The 23,907-nt window shown below is 40.0% G+C and overlaps 1 protein-coding gene across 3 annotated transcripts in view; it reads right to left on the bottom strand.

The window, feature by feature from the left end:
* MYLK (myosin light chain kinase) overlaps positions 1-23,907 on the bottom strand; it is a 141,179-nt gene that overhangs the window by 29,580 nt on the left and 87,692 nt on the right. For all 3 annotated transcript variants that reach the window (XM_063161757.1, XM_063161758.1, XM_063161759.1), the window contains 4 exons: positions 18,783-18,833; positions 17,068-17,195; positions 13,494-13,647; positions 1,146-1,448 (listed from right to left, as the gene is read on the bottom strand). In XM_063161757.1, the coding sequence (XP_063017827.1) occupies positions 1,146-1,448; positions 13,494-13,647; positions 17,068-17,195; positions 18,783-18,833 (636 nt within the window). The remainder of the gene's footprint in view (positions 1-1,145; positions 1,449-13,493; positions 13,648-17,067; positions 17,196-18,782; positions 18,834-23,907) is intronic.

Below are 23,907 nucleotides of genomic sequence, written 5' to 3'. Positions count from 1 at the left end.
TTACTTTTGTTTGAGAGGCTTACACAGTTGTGTGATGCTGCATCACTTTACTATCATTTTGTCTTCCTTTAGCAATAAAAGATAACTTCACAAGGGTTATATGGAACACTTCAAGCTCCAAAGCCCTGCACACATAAATGAAGAGGGAGAGATACAACACACAGCGCACTCCTCAAAGACAGGAAAATTGGTAAAATTTGTAATTCCTGGTCTGGGTTTTTTGGTAAGGTGACTGTCAAAGTCATCCTTGCACAGTAGGTGGATGGAGGTGTGCACAAAAATATGTAGTCACTTTCTGGTTTTGAAAAATAATGCTGATATTTGTGTGTTTCAAATTTTGTACCAGTTCCTGAATAATTTCTACAACAATTGAACTCTCCCTATTACCCCTTTGAGAAGATCTTAAACAAAAATTAAGAAGTAAAAAATATGGAAAAATATTTTTAAAAGTACATGCAAGTCAAACCAAAAGCCCTAAAAACGTTTGGACCCCATAATGCTGCAAAACCAACATGCTAAGTAGGATAGCCTTGAATTCACAGGCTGGGTGTACTAGGGGACACAGGACTGAGGTACACCATCATGCTGGGATTGAAAGCATGGGAAATACAGCTAGCTGCAAGGTGCCAATTTATCTTCTGCTGCATATTCTGTGCTTGGCTAGCAGCAAGCACATTCATTATTTCCAAAAGCAAATCTGGGACAGCGTTTATGGTTTGTTTTTCCATGGTGTGTCTAGTATAAACTATAATGAATCCATTGGCATATTTCAGGTAAGCTACCAATCATCATTTTCCAACTGGGCATGGACTGAATGCCTAACATCTGTGAAAGGTTTAATTTCCCATTACCTGTGCACTGAACTGCAGAATTCTTTCAGCCAGCACTTATCCAGCAAGCCAGAATGAGAATTAGTGCTTGCTTTCACAAGGCAGGGATTTGGGATTCCTGAAGCCAAGTTTCCACAGTGCAAGTATGCAAAACTGATGTGCTCCGACCCCCAAATGAAGTCTGTGAAGGACCTGAGCACAGTTACAGCCACAGAGACAAGTGGGAAGGAGGCCGTGCAGCTCTCTGGCCTCACTAAGGAACTCTTACGGAAGAGCTCAGCTGAATGGAGATGGTTTTTCTTTGTAAGAACTGACCTTCTTGTTTCTCTCCAACCTTTACCAGCTCAGACTCTTGGCTGGGCTCGCTGATGCCGTAGACGTTGGCGGCTCGCACGCGGAATTTGTACTCGCGGTCGGGCTGCAGGTCCTGCACGTTGAAGGAGGTGCTGCGGCAGGTGGTGAGGTCTGTCCATTTGTTGTCCACTGAGTTCCAGATCTCCACGGTGTAGGACTGCACGGCACTGCCGCCGTCGTAGGAGGAGCCGTACCAGGAGAGCGTGAGGGAGGAGCTCCGGATGTCCGACGCGCAAGGAGTGCCGGCAGGTGGGTCTGGTTTGTCTGCAAAAACACACACAGCGCACACCGTGAGGGTCACACAGAACTTCAGCAGGGCATTCCTGGCCCTTCTTTTTCCATTCCATTGCTCTGCTTCACAGCTATCATTATAGAAACTGTGGAGACTAAAACCAGTCCTAGCTATGCCTGCAATCTCGCACAATGGTGCAAACCACTCCTTGGTGAGGAACACCCCTGTAACAGTCCCATTGCTGAGATGTGCTTCCTTCAGCTCCCTTATCTGCTTCCACACTTCAGGGCCTGCTCACCTTTCACAGCCTCAGAAAGTGCCACTCATCCAAAGACACCAGGGTAGCAGAAATACAGGAACCATTTTGCTGGCATGGAAAAAAGGCCTCGAAGGGTGACAGGTTTATCTGCCAACAGTTTAGTGAACAAATTCATCTATGTGCAGTTTTTGGAAGTCTAGTGCACTTTTTGGGAAGGAGTTCAGTTTAGAATATATAATTTAAATAGTGAGATTTTCAAAATCTCATATGCATTTTGGAGATTGTTGAGGAGTGGGAGATAGAAACTTCTGTATTTCCTCAGTTAGAGGATTGCTACTGAAGTCCTTATTTAGATTAGTAGAACCAGTATCACCAGACCCTGATGTGTAGATGTGCAGCCAACTATGCAAACACTTGAGAAAATACAACAGTCTTGCAGTTATATGACTTTTTCAAGATTTAGTCGAATGATTAATTATTGAAATTAATGTTCTTCTAAGACAGAAAAATGATGGCTTTTAAAATAAATTGCTAGAAAATAACTGTGGAATTATGCACTTCAAAAGACTTCTAAGGGAATGAATAGCTTCTCTGGAAATAATCCTCTCAGAAATAATCTAGCAAAACCTACAAAATAATGATGATGTTGATGTGGATGAACTAGTGGCCAAAGGTTGAAAGACGAATCAAAGGATGGGATAAATGAGAGAAGAGGAAAACAAAAAAGACAGAAAGTGTGAGATGCTACAAACAATGGTTACACTGAACATGGACTGATAAAATCCTGTCCCAGTTTGCTTGTTCAAGCTGCTAACGGATATTATCACTCGCTCTGTAGGAAAGGCAGAGCTGACAAAGCAGCCAAAAAATACTGCCACTTTCTTAGCAATAAAAACATCCAAATACTGGGGGAAGCTGTTGTAGACTTTGATCAAAGCCTCACTGTGACAGACCATATCCCTTCATACTCAAATTATCATTCCTAGGAAAATTACTGAGCTGACAGAAATAGCCACAATTTGTCAGAAACATGCCTTTGGTTCTTGGACAGAGGAACCTCTCCTCTGACTCCTGTGGTTTAACTTATAGAGAGGGAAATTAGGACAGTCTAATCTGATCAAGATAGTTAAGTATCAGTTCACTATTTGGAAGAGTGCAAGTTTCATTGCCCAATGACTTCCCTGAAAAAAAAAATTAGTTCTGTTGTGATGAAAAATCCATCTCCCTCCAGAACTTAAACATATTAGAAGATATATAAATAGAAATTTTTGAGTATGAGGGAAAAGACTGAGAGGGAGGAAGGGAGGTAGACACTGAGTATGCCACTGCATTCAGTATGAGAACCCCCAGGTGGAAGAAAAAGTGACTGCCAGAATCAAGATTATCTTTGTTCATTTTGGCAACACTTAAAACACCATTCCACTAGGAGTCATCATTATACAGCACATGTTTTGTTAAACACATGTCAGAGACCAGATATCCTTCACCTCTGGAACAGCTTATTGTCCTGCTTCGTGGTCACATTTTACTCACCTCATTTTCTGACAGAATGGAAGGGGCTATTAACAAGCATGAATTTATAGAGTAGATATACAATGAACTGAATCACAGAGGACTTACATGATTTGTCTAAGCTTAGAAAGAGAGATTGTAGCAAAGATGAGAACTGAGTCTTGCTCTCCTGGTGCCCAAACAGCAGCACCCCTCTTCCCTGTACTGCTCCAGTCCCAGCCTCCCTGGAGCTGCAAGAAGTGAGGACTCAGTGCCCACACCATTTGCAGTATCAGCCTGTTTGTACCATACCCATAGCAGCCATCAGAGAGCTGCTGGCATGGCACACATGGATTGGGTGATTTTAGTCAGACAGTGGCAGCAGCTTCTTCTTTTCACTACAACTTGTTATCATGCAGACCTTGCTGGGAATGATTGTCTGTCCTTCTCTAAATCTTTACAGGAATGGAATATTCAGCCCTGTGTCTTGTTTTCCTCCTATGTAACCATCACTGCATCATTTCAAAATGCAGATAGAGCTGGAGTAAGCAACAGCCTATTTATCCTAAATCCCAACAGAACAGAGCAGTTGCAGATAGCAGGAGGAAAACACTTTGAAGAAAACGCCAAGCCAGTAGTCCATCACCTTACAGTGGCATCTGCTGAAGATTTTCAAAGCAGTGCAGATTCTCTGACATCTGCTATGCACACAGCCAGACCTGCATGTATGTGTTGCTTTAAAAATAAAGTGTTAGGTTGCTTTACTGCTGTGCACTGAATTGATCTGGAGATTGTGTTCAATGTTGCAGCATTGGCAGAGCAGTTTCAGCAGTATGTTTCAGCAGTAACCTGCTTCCTGTGCAGGACATGAAAATACTCTCTCTCTCATTGCTGACTTTCAACACACTTCTATTTCCAAATGAAACTGGGCATGATTTATCAGTTTCCTAGGTCCCAGTTCCCTCAGTAAGCTCTCTTTCCATGACTCACCTAGACAACTGGAGTCCCTCTGGCCTGCATGGTTTACAGAAGCAAGGCTTAGGTATGTGAGCACTGCAGAGAAAGCATTCATGGCCAAGGGGATAGCAGTGGCAAAGGAAATGCCACATGGCTTTAGACTAGTATCTTCAAGCTTTGGGAACATTTCTGTATTCCTAAGGCATTTTTCTCAATAGGCAGAGATGAAAACCTGCAGTCTTGGCTGGACTCTACTGAGCCAGGAAGATGCACATTTTTGTTTGAAGTCTATCTTTTGCTGCTGCTTGCAGATCTGCTCAGTGTATAAATACTGTAGTAGCTATGGGAGATCCTAAACAGGAATGAAAGCCTAATCTTTGCTCTTTTTAAATATGACAGATGTATATGTACCATTTTAACATGCTTAAAAATGACTTGATATCAGACTGGATGGCATTCTACAGCTCTGCACATTCAGAGAACCTGCAGATGGTCTCTCCATGTGTCTGTTTTCTTTCTCAATAGTTTATTCTATGGGGATTTTAAAGGTTACCCTGTATTCATCTGTCTGTATTGAAAGATAGAATATTTTGCCAAACTACATTCCCTTCTGGAATATGAAGTCTCTATCAGCACTATTAACTGCTTTCAATAAAAACATCCCATGAGCTGAGAAGGAGTGCGGAAGACAATCACAGTTCTCTATTTTGTCCTTCTGTTTTAGTGTTTACTATACCACTCATGTCTCTGAGCTGCCTGTCTCCAATATTCTGCTGCATGTCATGTGCAGTTTTTGACATGCACAATCATGTGTCATATTTAGGCTTATGTTATGAGGGCTTTACATTGGCTTTAATGGACACAATTTTGTTCTTTCTCTTCTGGAACAATCCATAGCTAAATCCAATATGTGAACTAGAACAAAGGCAGGGCATCCAAAAGTGCACTTGTGCACATTTCTGTAGGAGAAGGAACTAATTTAAAATATTGAGCTCTAACTTCAATTTCACTGTTAGATGCAACAAAAGAAAGCCACCATAAGGTACCTTAACCATGTGAAACTAGGGGTACTCCAGCCTTGGCTACCTTACAGCACCCCTAAATCAAGTCTTATGATATTCTAGATGATCATGGTCAGACTGGCTGTATTCATGCAGTTCTGTTGAACCTGGTCAGAATCCCACAAACTCCAATGCCTTTGCACATAAATCTCTCTAGGAATACAAGTAGGGTTGCCCCAAGCTGTCTTCCAAGGCCCTGTGGCAGGGAAAGGAGCAGCAAATTCGGCCTCAAACCTGGCTCAGGGACTGTTTGCCCAGCAGCACAGAGGCTGCACTGAGTTGCTGACACCAGCAGCACAGAGGAAGCAGCAGGAGTGACTCCTGCGTGCTGCGAGCCATAAGCCAAGCAGAGAGGAGTAAGAGGAGACTGGAGGTGATGTGAAGGTGCTTTTTAGCCCTTTATGTTCCAGCAAACCAGGCACAGATTAAAACCCTCTGCTTCTCAAGAAAAGGAGGTGTAAATTACCACTACCCCAAAAGCAATAAGGTCAGATTCCAGTTTATTCTTTGTGGCATGTATTCTTAGGGCAAATGATAATGGGATGAGGTGGCCCCACATGAAATGTTTAAGCCACTTTTAAGACCATACCAGGACTGAAACACACACTTGTTATTTACTCTCAAACTGAATTCAGCTGCACTCCTTCCTCAGATAAGTTCTCAAAAATATTTTGGTAAACAGGTTTTGATATACAGCCTGAAGTAAACTTTAATTAATTTGTATTTGTGCACTCTGAGAAGCATAAAACATAAGCAGGCTTGGCCTTTAAATCATTGCTGTTTATCAGACAAGTTTGACTTGATGTGATTGCCTTTTTTACCAGTGGTGCATTGGTTAGAGCATGTTGCTAATAACACCACGGTTGTGGGTTCAATCCCTGTACAGACCATTCACTTAAGGGTTGGTCTCGATGATCCTTGTGGGTCCCTTCCAACTCAGAATATTCCGTGTTTCTGTGAAAATTCCTTTGCATAAGCAAAGGGACTTTTTCTCTCTCTGCAGTGGAGGCAAACCCACAGCTCATGCAGGACACCCACGTGACATGAGACTGCTATCGAGACCTCACTGCCTTCTCCACATGGCTCAGTTTACAGAGCCCTCAGAACACAAGAACCATTCCAAGAGACCAAAAAAGGCAGCAATCTCCTTATCTAAGCGTGTGCAGGGAAATGGAAATTGTTCTGCTACTTGCTGTGAGGGTCAGGCTGAGCCAAGGAAGGCAGTGGAGTTTGCTGTGCATTAAGAGCTCGCACGGCCCTGGCTCTAAAGCAGAGATATTGCTCCAGCAGAATGCCTCTGAAAACTGAGAGCAGTACAACCACAGCCTCTGAAAAGTTATTTTTTCCTTTCTTTTATGAACAGAGACAGCACTGAAACAATGACTCTGAAGTAGTTTTCTTTATCTGTTCTCAAAATTGGTTTGTTTTCTTTCTAAATCCAGTTATCATATTACTGTATAATACTATTATTAGCTATTGTGATATTTGTCTGGCAGATAAAGAACAGACAGAAAGAAACAATTTAATTCCATTCCACAATCTGTTTAGCCAGGGAAGGTATTTAATATGCTGCAACAGCCAGTTGAACACTGTCCATGCCGACAGCACTGGCAAAGCTCTCATTTGAAATCCATCAGCAAGAGAAAAGCGAAACCATAAAAGGTCATAACTGAACTCGGCACTATTGCTGACAGGGCTCGGGGTCATGGCAGACCTCGCTGCTGTGCTTGGAAAACTATGCCCTGCAGCTCTTTTTCCAAGGGAGAGGAGTGCTACAAGTAGAGATATTACTCCTTAACTCCTGTAACTAATGTACATCTTGTACATTAGTGTGCCATAGGTTTAGCATGAAGTTAAATTTAAAAATGCCTGCATTTTCCTGCAAAACAGCTCATGAGAAACTGAAATGAACATGAGATTTCTCCTAAAAAACAGCAGAGGCAAGAGCCCCATGGTAAAGATTTGTTAGTCCAGACTTTGTAATTTACACCTCCCCTGTAAAATACACTGCAGAGTACTCTCAGCAGATTGCTCCTCCTGACAACTCTGACAGAAAATGAAGTTATTTAAAAACTGCCCTTTTGAGACCTGTGGATAAAGTAGCTCACAAATACTGGTGGCCCACAGCATCACTTTGTGCTCTTGGGGTAACTGAGGCATGGAAGTGTAAAATGACCTTGCCCAAGGACACACAGGAGAATGGAGCTGGGAACGAAACCAGAGCTCACCACTCCCACGCAAATGCCCTCAGCACAAGAACATCTCCTTCTGCCACAGCCCTAATGGAACAAACAAATATATAATGCATTCTCAGGAGCCTTTTTCTAAACCATCTGCTCCTGAGCCTGAATCAACAAGCTGTTCAGATTACTCATGTGCTGCACGTTAGGTATCTGCTTTGATAACTGACTGAATTAGAGCTCAAACCTGCCCACTGAAAGGCACAATAAATTTTAGGAGTTTCCCCAGTAGGATTATCTGTGGATTAGTCTCCACTGGAGTGAGTTTGGGTCTTAGGAACCCCACGTTTGCATGGAGGAGTTGTGATTAATCATTTTTGAGTAACTAGGTAAAATATAAGAATTTTGTTGCAATTGTCAAGATATTTATTTTCTTCCTCAAAAACAAGCTGAAGGTAACCATCATGAAAAAGTAACTGTGCATGGATTTCTACTGAAATTTCTCCTAACAGAAATGACATTGAAACTACATGGCCATTCAAGGGATAAACCTGGATTAGTGTGCCAGCACAGATGCACAGAGCAGAGTAAACTGGTTTTCCTCTACACATTTTTGTCTTTCTCTGAAAATTTTGTTTTGGTACAGCTGGAGAGCCACTATGCATTAGTGGGAAGCTGACAGTGGAGGCTACTATACTCTTGAACTACAACAGCAGCAACATAAGACATTTCTTCCTTAACCACCAGTGTAGTTGCCCTTTAACCATAAAACCAGTGACAAAAATACTCCAGCAATCCAGAGGAATTTGAAAGGTTGAAGGTTACAGAGCGAATCCACCCACATATTCTTAAGAAATTCACTGCATTCTTGACCTGACTGTAAACAGGGAATCACATGGATACTGCAAGATATTATCTGATTCTTTTCAAAAAAAGAACTTCAGAATCATTCATATTTGCACTTCTGAGCTGCAATATTCAGTGTCAAAATGTCTATGGATGTTTCGCTTCACTGTCTGCTTCCCAGATGTCTGCACTTAACTTTTCCAGAGAGGGAGCACAGAACATTGACCACTGGGTCCTCTCTGTCTGAGTGGTGAGCAGTGAGCCAGATTTCTCAGGCTCTCCCACCATGCATTCACAGGTCACTGCGCACTGCTGGTTTTGCTACCATGTTTCCTTGTAACAGAGTATCGAGGGAGAAAACAAATTCTAATATAGCTTGCATATATATGACTTCTGTGGAAGCAGAACCAAGCCCTTCATAGCAGCAATTATTAATCCTACCATTACATTCAATGACTGTTTGCATTAGTGATAATCAGACCTTGTTCTCAAGTAAACTTGTATTTTCTCTGTGCTTGGAAAGACTGTGCTCAGACATATTCTGCTAAAGGCATAGAAGTAACATCTTCCTCACAGAAAGTAACTTCCACGTCCCAAGTCAAGTATGGAATGGAGCAGAGGAGCAGGTATTAGTGAATTCATGCAATACTACTTGCATGCCTGTGTGCAACATGCTTATATATATGTGTGTGTGTGTGTCCTTGAGTACTTGGTTTATCACTTTCCAACTGCAGAGAAGGCTGCAAATCACAGTACATGCACCAATGCTGAGAGTAATAGAACCACCATAACTTTTAACTTTAGGCCTCTCAGGGTCTAATGACATTGCTCTTACTCTTTTGCATATATCTACACCATAGAGCTTACTAATCACCATGATACTTATATATATTTGTGTGTGTTTATGTACAATACATATACATGTATAGATATATATATATATAAACACAAAATACCACATCAGGAATAGTAAAGATCCCAAAGGATTTATAAAAAGACAAACAAGGATGGTCAAAATAAGGCCCCAGTTTGGTAGTTTGTGTGTTTCTAGTTCTGTCTCAAAAAAAACCTAGAAGACAGCACTGATATACAAAATATTCACTACACACTGATGATCAAAAAGCTCCTGAATAGTAGGCATGGAAACGTGAAGCAATAAGCCCAAAAGCATGTGGCAAGTTTGTGGCATAGCTGCAGAACAGATTATTTCTCTAATGCCAGATACCCTTGTTGAATTCTGTGTTATTCTTTGGACACTGTCATAGTACCCAGCTTTAGCCAGTAGGAAAACCAAGTTTCTTTTTCAAAGGTGGTTACAGACCTGGAGCTATCACACAGCTAAAATGTTCAGAATCATAATTTCGATAAATATATCAAATACATCCAATAACTGGCATGAAAGGAATGCATATTCCTTGCTGTCACTGTAAACTGAGGGCTCTACCTTGCCTAAATCAGTCATGTTTTACACTAAGCTCATCACTGGCTCATTTAACAGCTTTGGCAACACACGTCCACTTCCATCTGACACACTGTCTGCTATAAATCATTAGCTCAATCTCACATCAGGCTGTTTTGATTCTGGAGCAGAAGCATGTTACAAAGTCTCCCAAGAGAGATCAGTCAGCTACGGAAATTGCTTATTTAAGAGAGCTGATCATAACAGTAGAGAAGAGCTCAACATGGACATTTTGGGACCAGTCAACCCTTTCAAAGAAGACACTGCTTAACTTGGATGTCTCACAGACTTGCAGGTCTCCCAGTATTATTAGTGCTTGTACAAAGTTACACAATGAGTCACAAGGCTCAGTCCTTGTGGCTGAGGGCTCTGTGCTCAGCATCACACCATTATTTAAAAAGTCTCCTCTATGTTTATGTATCAGTGCATTTGCTGTGTGGACTGCACACAGCTCACACTGAAGGCTGAATGTAATGGACATTTTGTTCATTTTTATTTCATTAAATAAAATAAATCCCATACGATGAAGCTGGGCTTCTTTCAAGAGCATCCTTTCCCATGACCCAAACAGCATCAAATCATAAATTATTTAAATGCTTTTAGGTGTCAGAACCCTTGCACAGTTTAATTAAGACTGTAGTTGAGGCCCGAGTCTGACAGTTAAATTTAAGACTTTGAGAGCTAAATTCAAAGGAATGCAAAGTATCTTTGTTTCCCTAAATGTCATTATTAAAAATAATTTCTACAAATTGTACTCAGATAGAGTTTGCAATCTAGGAGTCAGAGTTTAAATCATAGTAGGATCATTTCTGATTTCAATCCTTGCAGATAAGCTCAATCCTTTTTCCTCTTATTGGAAGTTAAATCAATAATGTTATTTTTTTTTGTAAAGAAAGGTCTTTGACAACTGCAAGTATAAAACCAAGACCCAGGATGGTCTTAAATATCCTCAGGAAGGTTTTTAGACCTTCTGTTCAAAGCAGGATCAGCTATAAGGTCAGAGCAGATTGTTCAGATGCTTATCCAGTCTGAACTTGAATACCTCCAGGCATGGAGACTGTACAACTTTGTTGGGCAACCTGCTCCTTAACATGTGTTACAGTCCAAATTTCATTTGAGAAATGTTTATTGGAGTCTTTCACATAAGAAACTTCCCCATCAGCATGAAGCCTTTGAAACCTACATGGTTGTAAGAGGTAATAATAAATTGAAATATGTAATAATTATTAATATAAGGAGGTAATAATAATAAAAAAATAAATGCATCTTTATTTCCATAACAATTTCATTTTATATTTTAAAAATGAAAATGTCTTTGATTTGCTAAAATTCAGAAGAGCCAAGCCTCTTAGCCCTTTGAGAAATGCAGCTCTGGGTCTGCTCAGACATGCTCCTCCAGAAAGCAAATGTTCTGTATTTGTAGTTTCAACACATTCAAGGCTCAGTTGTGCAGTGTGGTCAGGCAGCAGTGCTTTGAGCACACAACACACACATATGGATGTGCCTTTTCTCAGTAAACTCACAGGGAGGCAGCTCACACAGAATTTAGAGGCTTTTTATAAAGGGCTGAGGCAAACAGAGCTGATCTCTAGCACCAGGACTTTCTCCACCAATGCTTGCTATGAAAGTGGGGTCAGGGCAGAGAGAGCAAGTTTCTTCCCAGTACTTGGGATGGTGCAGAGACAATGGGCAGGCAGGAATTTAGGACTAAGGATGAGCTTTGGTAGGCTCAGAAGTTCCAGGTTTTGCATATTCAGAGAAACACAGCTTCCCTATTTTGACTGACAGGCTTTAGAGAAAAGTACCTTCCAACTTCAGTGAACATTTGACACCTTTAAAGGTGCAAACAGTGTGAAGGATTTTATGTCATAGTGAGATTCTAACCCCCTTCCTATAAAGAAGACATTTTTGCTCCCTTTTCCCACATTTGTGAGTGCCCAGATGGAAGAATCTGGCCTTAAAATGCATGTGCAGCAAGCTAGGAGGCCTTGTCACGCCTTCAGCAGTGCTGACATCAGCGAGATGTCTCACTGAAGAGCTTGGCAATCGTACAAGATGGAATTTATTCTTTTTAGTTGGAAACAGAGATCTTGTCATCAGCCAAAACACATGGCAAACTCCTGCACATTGAAAGGATTCTTCACCCAACTCTCCCAAAAGCATCTCTGGGAATCCCACGGTTCTCTGGCACATTTCTTAGGGAAGAGCAGAGCAGGAGGCTGAGATGTAGCTTTATAAGGTTATAGAATTCAAAGACTTCCAAACCAATTAACTCCAAAGGAAATAAACCAGTGACTTATATAATAATGAGTCAAGGCTCACACAGTAACAAGATAACAGGAATTGTCAGCCTTGTGCAGCTAAAAAAAATCCATCTTGCCCAATAACCTGCTACAATTATCTTCCTGCAGCAGTTGCCTAGGAAAGAGGGAAAAGGAGGGAAATATAAAGAGCAATTAATCTCCTGCCATTCTTCCAGCTGCTAATCAGCTGTGTTGGGGTTTTGCAGCCAAAACCTATACCCAGAGAAATGTATATGTTTATTCCAGGACCAGTGGTGTTAGTTTTTAACCTAGCTGTACTTCTGACCTGTACAACCCACTGTTGGGAGGGGTAGTACAATTTATCTATGCATCATTAAAAATACTGATTCTATTTTCTTCTGTTCTTGAATTCTCTGGCATGTTGCTGGAATCCGCTTGATATTTATACTCATTCATCCAGTTATCTTTTAACTGCAATTAAAGCCTCAGACTGGATTAAAGGAATTAATTTAAATAATCAGGAAGCCTCTAATGACAATATGTAGAGCAACATGCAACTGAGTCACATTCAGTCTGCTTCAGTGGATATTGTACCTGAAAATGAGTACATTAAAAAAATGAGTAATTTTTTTTTAATGTACTCATTACATTTAATGAGTACATTTTTTTAATGTACTCATTAAACCTCGTATGGTATTCACTGGAGTGCTGGAATGAATCTCCAGTCCAACTTGGGTTAAAGGTATTTTGCCATAGGTTTCACTGGAGTCAGAAATTAATCTTAGGCCTGAGACATTCCTCTTTTGGCCATTTTTTACCTTGCTCAAACCCTTGTGGCTGTCAGTGCACCACCTTATGTGATAATCCCTCTGAAGCAGACCTATCCCACAGACTGATGTTTTAGCCAAATCACATCTTGGCTTGCAGAAATTCCCTGGATTTCCCTGAAGTATCCACACCAAGGTGGGTTCCATTAGCCCTTTCAGAGCCAGATGTCAGAGATCTAGATTTTGGCTGATCCTCACTAGGCTGCAGCTTTATCTGCAAATAAACTGCAACTGTCTGCCAGTCTGCATGTCTGTGCAGTTGTCCAGAGTCTCTGCACCAAACCTGATGGCCTGGGAGTGTCACCTGACAAGGCTGCTTGAAGCTTTAAGATACCTGTGTAAAAGCCCACAGATGAAGGGTTCCAAAATATTTAAAACAGACTGTCTTTATTCGCTGCTTTCTGCCCCTGTGAAACAATGGACCATGGTAGGAATTTGAAATGGAGACATGAGCTGTTTTTATCTTGTGGGGGCATTTCTTTTTAAGCATGAGCTATTTTATCTATTTTATGCCTTCATCACCATGGAATTAGGATTTTTTCCAAATAAACATCTTAACTTATAGTCCTTATTACAATGTCACTATACATTTTTTGCAATACTAGTTCTTATTTCAGTCTTCTTAATTTAACTGATTATTTTATTTAACCTGTTGCATATCATTATATAAAATGCAAATGCAGGCTGATGTCTGAAGAGTAAGTATATAAATAGAATATTAATTTGGACTTACCAACAACTGTAAGGTTGACTTGTGCTTGTTTGCTGCCAAGTTTGTTCTCTACAACTAGGGTGTAGCATCCACAGTGTTCCTGCTTTGTTGATGATATTGTTAGCTTGCTGCTGTTTTCATCATTCTCAATTTTAATATATTCATTTTCTTGAATCTGCCAAATTGAAAGAAAAGTTATGTGATAGATTTCTTTGTACGTGAAAGAGCTCAAAGCACAATACAATGTTATCATATGAGTGTTATTTGCAGATAACTCTATTACAGAAGTATGTCCAGCTGATAAACTGTGTAATCCACACAAATCATATAGAAATGCAGTGGAACATTATAAGGGCTCCAGTCCTGCAAAGGCCACAGGGAGCACTGGTGTTGCTGGAACCCTCCTAAGGAAAAGGTGTGTCACTTTTTAACTTCTCTTTGACAGGCTGCAAGTGCAAACTGTGCAATTGCCAAAAGAACAAAGTTTGGTCTCACATATCTTAAAGAAACCACAGTGGAATGAGGGTTTAGCCTTAGCTCATTTGCCATCCCACTCAGAAGCCCAACGTGCAGACCATCCCCAGCTGGGACTGCTGCCCTCTTGTTTTAACCAGCTTCATTCTGTACTTCCACACAAACCAGGGTAGCAGTTTTTTGGGTTAGAACAACTGAAGACAATGTTATATGAAATAGAGATGCAACACTACAGCTGTACAGAGAGACATTCAAAGAGCGTATTGAGCTTTCCCATAGCATTTTAATTTTCCGGAGAAGCAAAAATCCAAATCTCTGCTGAATACCATAGGCATATTATAAACTAGTTTTTAATTGAAACACAGCCATCATAGCATAAATGGCCAAGGTGACTTAGATTTTAATCTGCATTAGCTTGAGACATGACAGTTCTTTAAAAACCTCATAATGCTACCCTGCAATTACAGAAGCTGTACACTGTGTTCTTATGAAACAGACAACACAGTGTCAATGCCCTTCTTCCTCCCACCACTTCCTTCTTAGATAAGTGACTCTTCCAAGCCATTCTCAGAATTTAATTAAAAATGAAGGCTATTCAGCTTGCCTTATCTTGTCCCATATATTCAGAGATGAAATCAAAACTTAAGAAGAGGACTTTCCCTGCTCTTTCCTCAGTTGAGGAAAAACACATGCACTGCTATCCGCCCAAAAGTAACTTTAGAAATATTTTCCTACAATGACTCAAATAGAAAGTTAGCAAATGGGATTATGTAGGGTTAAACTGCAGTGAAAGTTGTTCTACCTTGCCAACGTACTTCTGAGATTCTAAACTGTTTCTTTATGCTTCATTAAAATTAGTCAAGGGGTGATAGTAGAACTAGATCTGCATTATTCAGAGAAAGCTTCAAAAGGATACAGAGAAAGCCCTGAAGGGATGCAGAGAAATCCTTGAAAGGATGCAGAGACAGCCCTGAAAGGATGCAGAAACAGACAGCCCTGAAAGGATGCTCAGTGGTTTGCAGTGGCTGTGGGGAACATGGGTTGGAACTTTGGGATCCTGAAAGAAATTCACTGGTTGTAGTTGAGAAGCTTCAACAGCTGGCAGTGTTCAGTGATGGACTCAGCTGATGAAGAGGCTTTCTAAGGCTTTCCAAGGCTTTCCCTTCTTTAGTTCAGCACAGTTCCAGAACCCTTCCACTGCACTGCCATGGCATACAACAGTATGAGTCACAGATTCATGACATTCCCTTTCTAAAAGCAAAAGATACTCTTTTGGAATACCCAAAAGAGATAGAGAGGCCACTGTGGCTCTCCTGCACCTGAGGGGATGTGAGGAAGAAACACAGAGAGGAAGCTGCAGCAAACAGGAGCAGGGCTGGAATCACAGCTCACCAATTGCTGGATCAGCTCAAATAACAACTACAAGTAACTCCCAGTAAACTGTCAAAACACTTGGCTGGTTTTCACCTTTAGGACTGGGAATGGAACAGAGTTGAAATCAACCATAGTTATAGAAAAGGAAGAAATCCAAGTCTAAAACAATATGTGGTGAAGTGTAAGCAAAAACATAAAGCAAAATTATGGTGCATCACAGGACACAGTAAGTGGCTCCCCTTTTAAATTAATAAATGAGAGACTGCTGCCCTCACTTGTCTTCCTACAGTGTTTGGTATCCTTCCTGAAGTTTTTTTTTCTTTTGTACCTCATTCACCAGAATGAATAATTTAAATTTTTTTTGTCATTTTAATTTATGATTTTGCAGTACTTCACTTTGTCTCATAGTGGATAACTAAAGAAGAAAGTATAAAGATGGTAAAAATAGCATTTTACAAAGGAGAAAAATACTCTGAATCTCAGGTTATGGATCTGCTATCGGCATTAGGAGCTGCTAATCATCACATATTAGCTGCTGTTAGATCATGCATATAAAAAAGGCCTTAAAATCCAGGTAAATAGAATTGGTGTATTCAACATTGAACTCAGAATTCTTCACAAACCAGAAACTCAGTTTTGAGGGCCACATTTTACCTAAACGTTAAGACAGAGCTTAGCAAAATCAAACACTGAATGTCAGTGGAGGTTCTGAGATCTATTTTTTGTGGAAAGCAGTGGTTAACTCCAGTCTTGAAGATAAAGAAATTTAAGGAAATATAAGAGTTCAGGAAAAAAACTACCCTTTCCCCTAAAATAAGAGGTCATTTGGAGTTAGCAAGGATGGACTCTGGAATACCCTTTGCACTAACAAACTGTTTTGAATTCTTTCAATTAAATGCTGACATGTCTGGATTTAGAGTCTAAACTTCCTTCTAGGAGGAGATGTTTTTATTTGTGTTCTATAGAGTGCATGACAAGTTCAGAATGAAATAAACAGAACAGCAGCTACAGTAGATATTTATATTTGCTCTGTCCTAGCGTGACACTTCATCTTCCAGTCTGAAACTGTATATTGGGTTATTTGATTTAAAGTGATTTTAAATAGCTTTGTTAAAGCAACTCTCTTTAGACACTGTCCTTATGGACATGTGATATAGTTTAAAGATACTAATTCATTCAGAAGAAACTTTAAAACTAGAGAGTGAGAGCACTCATGACATGGGTTTTTGTTGTGCCCTGTATGGTGGCATTTGTGCTGCAAGACTCAAGTTTTTTATATGGTATTTTGCCCCTCTGACATAACTTTAGACCCAGCATCAACAAAGAAGGAGTCAATTTCAAAGGAGAGAAATGCCCCCTGTGACAGACACTTTTCAGATACCTGCATCTTTCCCATCAGTTATCCTTTAATTCATGGTCTAAGACTTTTCACAAAGAAGCTATCATTTTTAACAGGAGGGGACAGGCAGCAAAGGGTCTAAAATGTTGCAAGAAAGTTTAGGTTTGGCATTAGGAAAAAATTCTAACACTATAGCCATTTAAACACTGCAATAATTTGCCAATGGAGCTTGTGAAATCTTCATCAGTGAAATGTTTTCAGTAGAAGTGAAGAGAACAATCTGCAGGAACAAGATGGACTTTGCCAGTTCCTCGGGAAGGGAGATGCAAAAATGGGAGACAGTCAATGGTGTTCCTCTCCAGCTCAGCTTTTTAAATGGTTGTTAAAAGAGACCAGAAAACAATTTACCTGCTTACGGAATTTCATCCAGGTGCAAGTTATGGGTGCTGTCCCCACCACCTTGGCAAACAATTCCACTGATTCACCTGCACGGACTTTTCTGTCTTCTGGGAACTGAGTAATCTGAGGAGGAGCAGCTGAAGGGAAAAATAACAAATTAAATAACCCTTTAAATGACCCTAAGTTTTCTTAAAATTCAAAACACATACATTTCTCTGCTCAGCTGTTTCACAGCAGCATTTGAATTTCAGATTAGCAGTTACCTGTTGCTTGCAACGGACAAAATTTGGTGGATTTGGTAATTCTAGGGGAGTGAAGCAATAACAATTTACCCATTCCAAAGTTTGCTCATGCAAGGCCAAGGTACAGACATCCAAAAGACAAAAACACTGCCACCTAACACCAATTCCAAATATATAGTTTATGAAATTTCGTTGTGGGTTTTTCAGAAAATCTTCTTTTTCTTTTGAACTTCGTATTTTTGAAAAATGGCTCCAGCTACTTTCTTATCAATTTGCATGTGCTGAGGGGGTCTGCAAAGCTGCTCCCTGATTTCATCAACAGAATTCAGAAAAATTAAGACTCAAGATCTGCCTATAGTTATCTCAGTAGCCAAATAAACATTATGTGGCACAGAAACATCATGAGAGACAAGGAAGGAAATTGATGTCTTTCTCCATCACAATAAATTTTGCCATGAGCAATGATGGATCTTTTTGTATCACAGTGCTTCTTTCAAACCTCGCAGTCCCATTCATTCCCCTCTGTTAATGAATGAGGCATTCCTCCTTCTGTTCCCTCTCACTGCCTGAGTATCAATAGATGGCAGAACATCTCCTGCTAACAGTGCTCCTGCCTGGCTCTCAGCTGTGCTGCTGAGTGTCAGACCCCTGGTAGCTGCTAAGCACAGAGGCCAGAAATATCATAGGCTGGACAACTCCAGGGTGAAACCAATACTGTTGCTTATAAAAGCAGCATGATAAAAAAATTATTCTTTTGTGTGTGTATTGAAGGGGGCAGACTTGAGGACATATTGACAGAAATGGTAAGAGGCATTCCCTAGTAATACAATGACCTCACTGCCAAATGTAACATTCTTTACAAAGCACAGAGCTACTGGGCATGAAAAAAGTGCTTTCTTTTCCTTTTTAAAGTAATTAAAACAAAGTGGGTTCCCTCTGCTCTAGACTTGACCTTTTAGAAGTGGTTTTTTTTTGAAAATATCTGAAGGAAGCTAGGCTGAGGTGTATATCTGGCTTAGAAAGAAGCTTGGACCGTTTAAAAGTCTGGTGAAGTTTTAAGACAATGAAAAGAGGTTCCTATAGGGGAAATTTCCTTGCAACTTTAAATATAGATTGCTTTGCCTCAAAGACTGGAAACACACCAACAGGTTACCATAATGCCAGTGATGAGGAAAAGTAGAATCTGTCACCTTCTCTGTGGTAGCTACTCATGCAGAGGATTCTGTGATACACAGAAAAAATTCTTTCACAGAAAGCCAAGGTTTGTTGTGGGTATGCAAAAGGGCATAAGTTACACACTACTGACACTTTGTAGGATCTTGCTATAGTGCATCTGAGAGTAACTTCTTTGGATGCTCATAATTTAATTCTTAGTACAGTGTTAACAAGTTGGACTTACCGACCATTTAATCACACATGCAAACAAACTTAGTAGGCAAACAGCTGCACTGGTAAATGTGGGTGACACATGCAACAAATTACCTGCTTTTGGAGGAGTCTTTGGAGCTGGTTTCTTCTTCACTGTTGCTTCACCTAAGTAAAAACAAACAAACAAGAAACCAGGTGAATTCAAAGGCGAGCTCTGCAAGGAACCAGTCTAACCACAAACACCCATAGCAATGCTTTGTTGGCACTTGAAAATAAAATATGGTCTTCCAGCATGTAAAACTAAAGAATTAAAAATACCTTTAAAAACCACTTTTATTATTCTGGAAGATCCTCAGAATATTCAGAGTTGAAGATGGAACTTTTAAGAGAATCAAAGAAATCTTCTACACTTCTCCCACAATCTGTAATCATCCATTCCTTACAGCAGTTTAACAGGTGAAATACTGGGCCAAGACCCATCTCATACTGAATTTCTGCTCAGATTTCCAGCATAATCAATGCTGAATGATCTCAGTTAAAAGTAGAGTAGTTATCACCATGTGCTGCTTCTCATATCACTTGCTGAGCTCACAAAGAAACAGCTATATACCAAAAGTAAGTGTTAGCACCATCCCTCTGCCTCATTCTCTTCCTTAAGCAGGGATAACTTTTTGCTATATTCTCAAAAAAAAAAGTCATAGCTTCAAAAATACGGCTTAGAACTTGAAATCTGGGTCCATAAATTTTTCGTAGACAGTGTTCTACAAATTGTGCAGGGTAAGTAGAAGAACAGTAGAGAAAATGGCTAATAAGTATTTTTCACAAAACTAGAACTAGAGGCCACCCAATTACATTACCAGACAGCAGGCATAAGAGAAACACCGAGTTAAATATAACATCCATAACCCACCTTCACAAACAAGTAATGTTTTACAATACAGAAACACAAACAGGTTCAAAAGGACAAATTCATAGGAGTTATGTATAGTGGTGGCCATTAAATACAACAGTCTGGATGCCTTCAAACCACTGAATTCCAGAAGTGAAGGAGCTCATGCCTTTTACAGCACTCTCTTTTTGCCTGCTATTCTAAGCATCGTGGTCAGAGAATGGCCTCTGCTGTGAAAGAACATTTCTTATTTTCTTATGCTCAACTAGGCAGCCTGATTGAAGTAGTTCTGGCTTTTAAGATGTTATTGCCTCCAAGGGAAGCAGCATGTGCTAAGTGCTTTTGAGTATCTGGCAGACTATACAGAGGTGCCTAGTGACAGTCATAACAGATGCAAAAGTTTTAAATATTTTGGTCTTTTCTTTTCTTTTCTTTTCTTTTCTTTTCTTTTCTTTTCTTTTCTTTTCTTTTCTTTTCTTTTCTTTTCTTTTCTCTTTATTTAGTTATTTCCAATTAGAAAGACACTGAGCAGCAAAATATCCCCCAACTTCACGAGACCAATAAAACCAGTTTTTTGATTTTAAGCCTTTTGGTTGCAGCAAACTACAAGCTGTGCATGATACCCTGGAACACATCATGTGATGCTCCATGAAACTCAGGAGCCATGAGCTGCAAAACCACTGTAGGAGTCTAATGCTATGGCTCAAATAACAGACAGATTGATTTTTAGAATAATTGGAGATAGTAGGTGATGTAGGATGCGAAAAGATCAAACTACTTAAAAAATATCTAATGGCTTAGCTGTCAACAGCAGTGTTTATTCAGTTTATTCTGAAAAACTTTATGCAGTGAATACAGAAAAATTTTTTCCACCTTCTTTCCATTTTTTAGTAATTTTCCCTAAAAGTATGCTTGGCATTTATATGCTCTGAATTTATTGATTTTGTAGCAACCAGAAGAACAAAATGGAGAGGTAGGATATTCTCACAGTACTTATGGCTGAGACAAAAAAGAATAGCTGGATATTTCCCAAAGAAGCCTTTCTTTGACAAGTGCCAGCCCAACAGAACTAGTTAAAGGTTTATATGAGTACTTGTGAGGTGTTTATCCCTGTATTACTGGACTACCAGGCTGTAAGCAAGATATCTGTCGTGCCACATCTTCCATGGGGACTTAGCCCTCTTTAAACTGAGGCCTTCAAAGAGCACAACTACTCATGAAAGGGACACATTACTTTTGGGCCACCAACAGAGTAACATGCACCTTGGCTGCTGTGGTGACAGCAAATGTATTTCTACAGCCTCTTTCCTGCCCAAGTTGTACAAGCAAAGGCAGCAAATGCTGTTTTCAGAGCAGCTTTCCTCTTTGTCCTGGTGTGGTCACACCCTGAGCTGAAACTCTTATTTCAGGTTGCAGCTATATTATGAGGATGAAACTATGTATATGATCAGGTGCCAGCTGTAAGGCCTGTAGAGTCTGGCCTCTCATCTGCCCTTAAACACCCCTATTAATGGAAAAAACCCATTAGTTACTCATTAGATGCATAACCCCATGTAAACTCACTCAGTTACATGGTTTAGAAACATGTAAACATTTTTGTTTGTGCATGTGCTGTATTCAACATCAGACTCTGCTCTTCTCTAAACTGAAATGGAATAGCTTTTGGGTCTCTCTTCAGAGCTGCAATGGCTTTTAATAAAAGCTACAATGACAGGAATTTGATTGCTTCCACACTCCATTAAGCCTGATATGAACAAAGAGCAACAAGGATGAAGAAAAAGCGCCATTTGTCAAGTGCCACTCGGGCTGCAGATGTGTTGCTATTTTTCAGAAAAAAAAAAAAAGCAAATTCCTGAATCCAGCATGACTTTCACTCAAAGATAACCTCTTGGCCAACACTATGTATTAGCTGCAGTACCTAAGTTAATAGGCAAGGTGCATGCACACTGGAACAACTATGCTTAAGTCAGTTTAAAAGACTCTCACCTCAGTGGACTTCCATAGCAGCAAAGCAGAGAACATGAACTCATCACTTCATTCTGCTAGGGCACTGCCTTTTATATGTAGGTACTTTTTTTTTTTTTTTTTTGGTTTAAATTTTAGTTTTTACCCACCAGGACATTATATTCACTGAACTGAGGATATACAGACTGTCACTGGACTTCATCAAACCATACAGATTGCCAAGGGTTGCTGGAAGGTCTGGCTGAATATCCTGTTTTGCAGACACAAATATCCCTGAGCAGAAATGAAAGGCTGGGGCAGGGTGGAAGGGGATGAGTACAAGGACAGGTCTCTGGCTCTATGCAGCTGGCTTCTTTGCCTGATAGTGTACACCCCACTGTTCTTAGATCTTCCTTAAAAATACCGGCTCATCTTATGCATTGCTTTGAAATGCAACTTATTTTTTTCAAAGGCTGCTGGAGACAGTTAGTGAAAAAAAAAAATCTAGTAAGATTACTCAAAGTTGACAAGGTCAAATGATTGTTTTCATTAAAATATTTGAGCCTCTTGGAAATGTTAGTTCAAGTCTGCTTCTGATGCCTTTTTTTTTCTTAAAGATGGTTTGTCTTAGTTTTGGTATTTACATTGAAAAGGGCCAATGCTGAAAATCAGCCTGGAAGTAAAAGGACTAATATTTCCCCCTTAAATGAATCTGCCTTCTAGAAACAACATAAACATTACAAGGCAAGTTTGCCTCTTACAGAGCTTGTTTTTGAGTGGGGGGACATAAAGCAAAAAGAGGAAAAACCCCACCCAGGCTGGTAGCTGCCAGACATTTGGTTGTGCCCTTCCTTGCCTTGATGGTGCAGTCATGAGAGCAGATATGCTCAGAAGCCTCCCTCTTTCTTTTTTGCTTCCCTTTTTTGGAATTTTACTAAAAATAGGAATAGCCCTCCCCTGAAATGGCTCTCTGCACAACTTGCTTTCATAAAGCATGAAGGAAAACTCTTAGGATCTGAAAAAAACATCAGTACTCAAGATAGTATTTCCAACCAATCCATAATTCCTACTGTCTTCCCTGAGGGACATGCCTAAATTTATGTGCATGTCTTCTGTAGCGATGGATTTCAGCACCTGGTAAACAAGTACAGTTAATACCTAACTCCATTAGCATAAGGAACAAGACCTACCCCTGCTTCTGTCTGCTTGTGGAACAGCCTCATTTTAGGCCAGGAGAGAAGAAGGGTTAATGACATACCTTCATACATAAAAAAACATTTTACCCTCATGCAAAACATGCCAAGATTTCATCCTGAACTTAACTGGGGGTTTTTTCAGCATTTTCAGAGTTCAAGAGAAACTGAAAAAAGAAATCATGTCTGTAATGTGTCAGACAGCATGATAAGAAGAATATTTATGGAAAGCCCAGATTCAAGTATCTGCTCCTTCTTCCCCATCCCACTTGGATCCTTCAGGCTTGTGGGATGTGAGATCATGAGGTCTCTCTCTCTCCCCCATGTAAATGAAACCCGGGGGGTAGATATCCGGGTCTGAACCAAAAGTGACTGCTCTCTGTCAGCTTTCACCACTGCCTGCTTTGCCAGAAAGAGTGCAATGACTGAGAGCTAGAAGTAAAGAAAAAAAGGAAACACTTGGCCTTGTGTTCAAAGTAGTCAATTATTCTGTTTTTCCCTTGCTTCTGGCATAGACCTAGTTGATGGTACAAAAACTCATTACAGATTTTAGCACAGTCAAGATGAAACAGGAGAAAAATGATGGCTACAAGTGTAGCAGAAAGTTTATTCATACATTCATGAACCTGTGCTAATTGCTAGAGAGGAAAATGACAAACACAGTGCACTAAACACTTCAGTAGCTTGAAAACTTCATCAAGATTTGGAAGTTTAAACAGTTTCATTTCATTGCATGTCAGAGGGCAAATTTCTCATAGTGTTTCCAAATAACTGTTTAATATCTAAATACAATGAACCAGAAAGCAACTCTGTCTTAAATTTGATGACAAGCAGAAATTAGAAAACTTAATCCCATGCAAATCAGTTACTTGAGTTAGTGTGCTTCATAACGGTTTTTTAAAGCTTTTGGTTATTTTTCATTAAAAACAACTGTCATTTTGTTGCAACATCCCGTATTTAGTTTCTAAATCATGCAGAGATTGTCCTCTAATTGAGACATATACAGCCTCTGCCTTCTGAAAACAAAAATAAAACCCAGGAAATACTCACTTTTGCAGTCACGAGAGAGCTAGGATATACCACCACACTCAGAGCTTCAATAATATCATCTGGTACACTGAAAATAACTCAGTATTTGAAAACAGCTCAGCTGAAGGAATAAACAATTCCATAGCAGTTTAGTAGCACTGTTCTTGAGCAACTTCTACAATTA

The sequence above is a fragment of the Melospiza melodia genome, chromosome 8 (assembly GCF_035770615.1).
Source record: "Melospiza melodia melodia isolate bMelMel2 chromosome 8, bMelMel2.pri, whole genome shotgun sequence".
Taxonomy (NCBI): domain Eukaryota; kingdom Metazoa; phylum Chordata; class Aves; order Passeriformes; family Passerellidae; genus Melospiza; species Melospiza melodia.
Note: the sequence above shows the minus strand (reverse complement) of the source record. Positions and strands in the feature narration are given on the sequence as shown.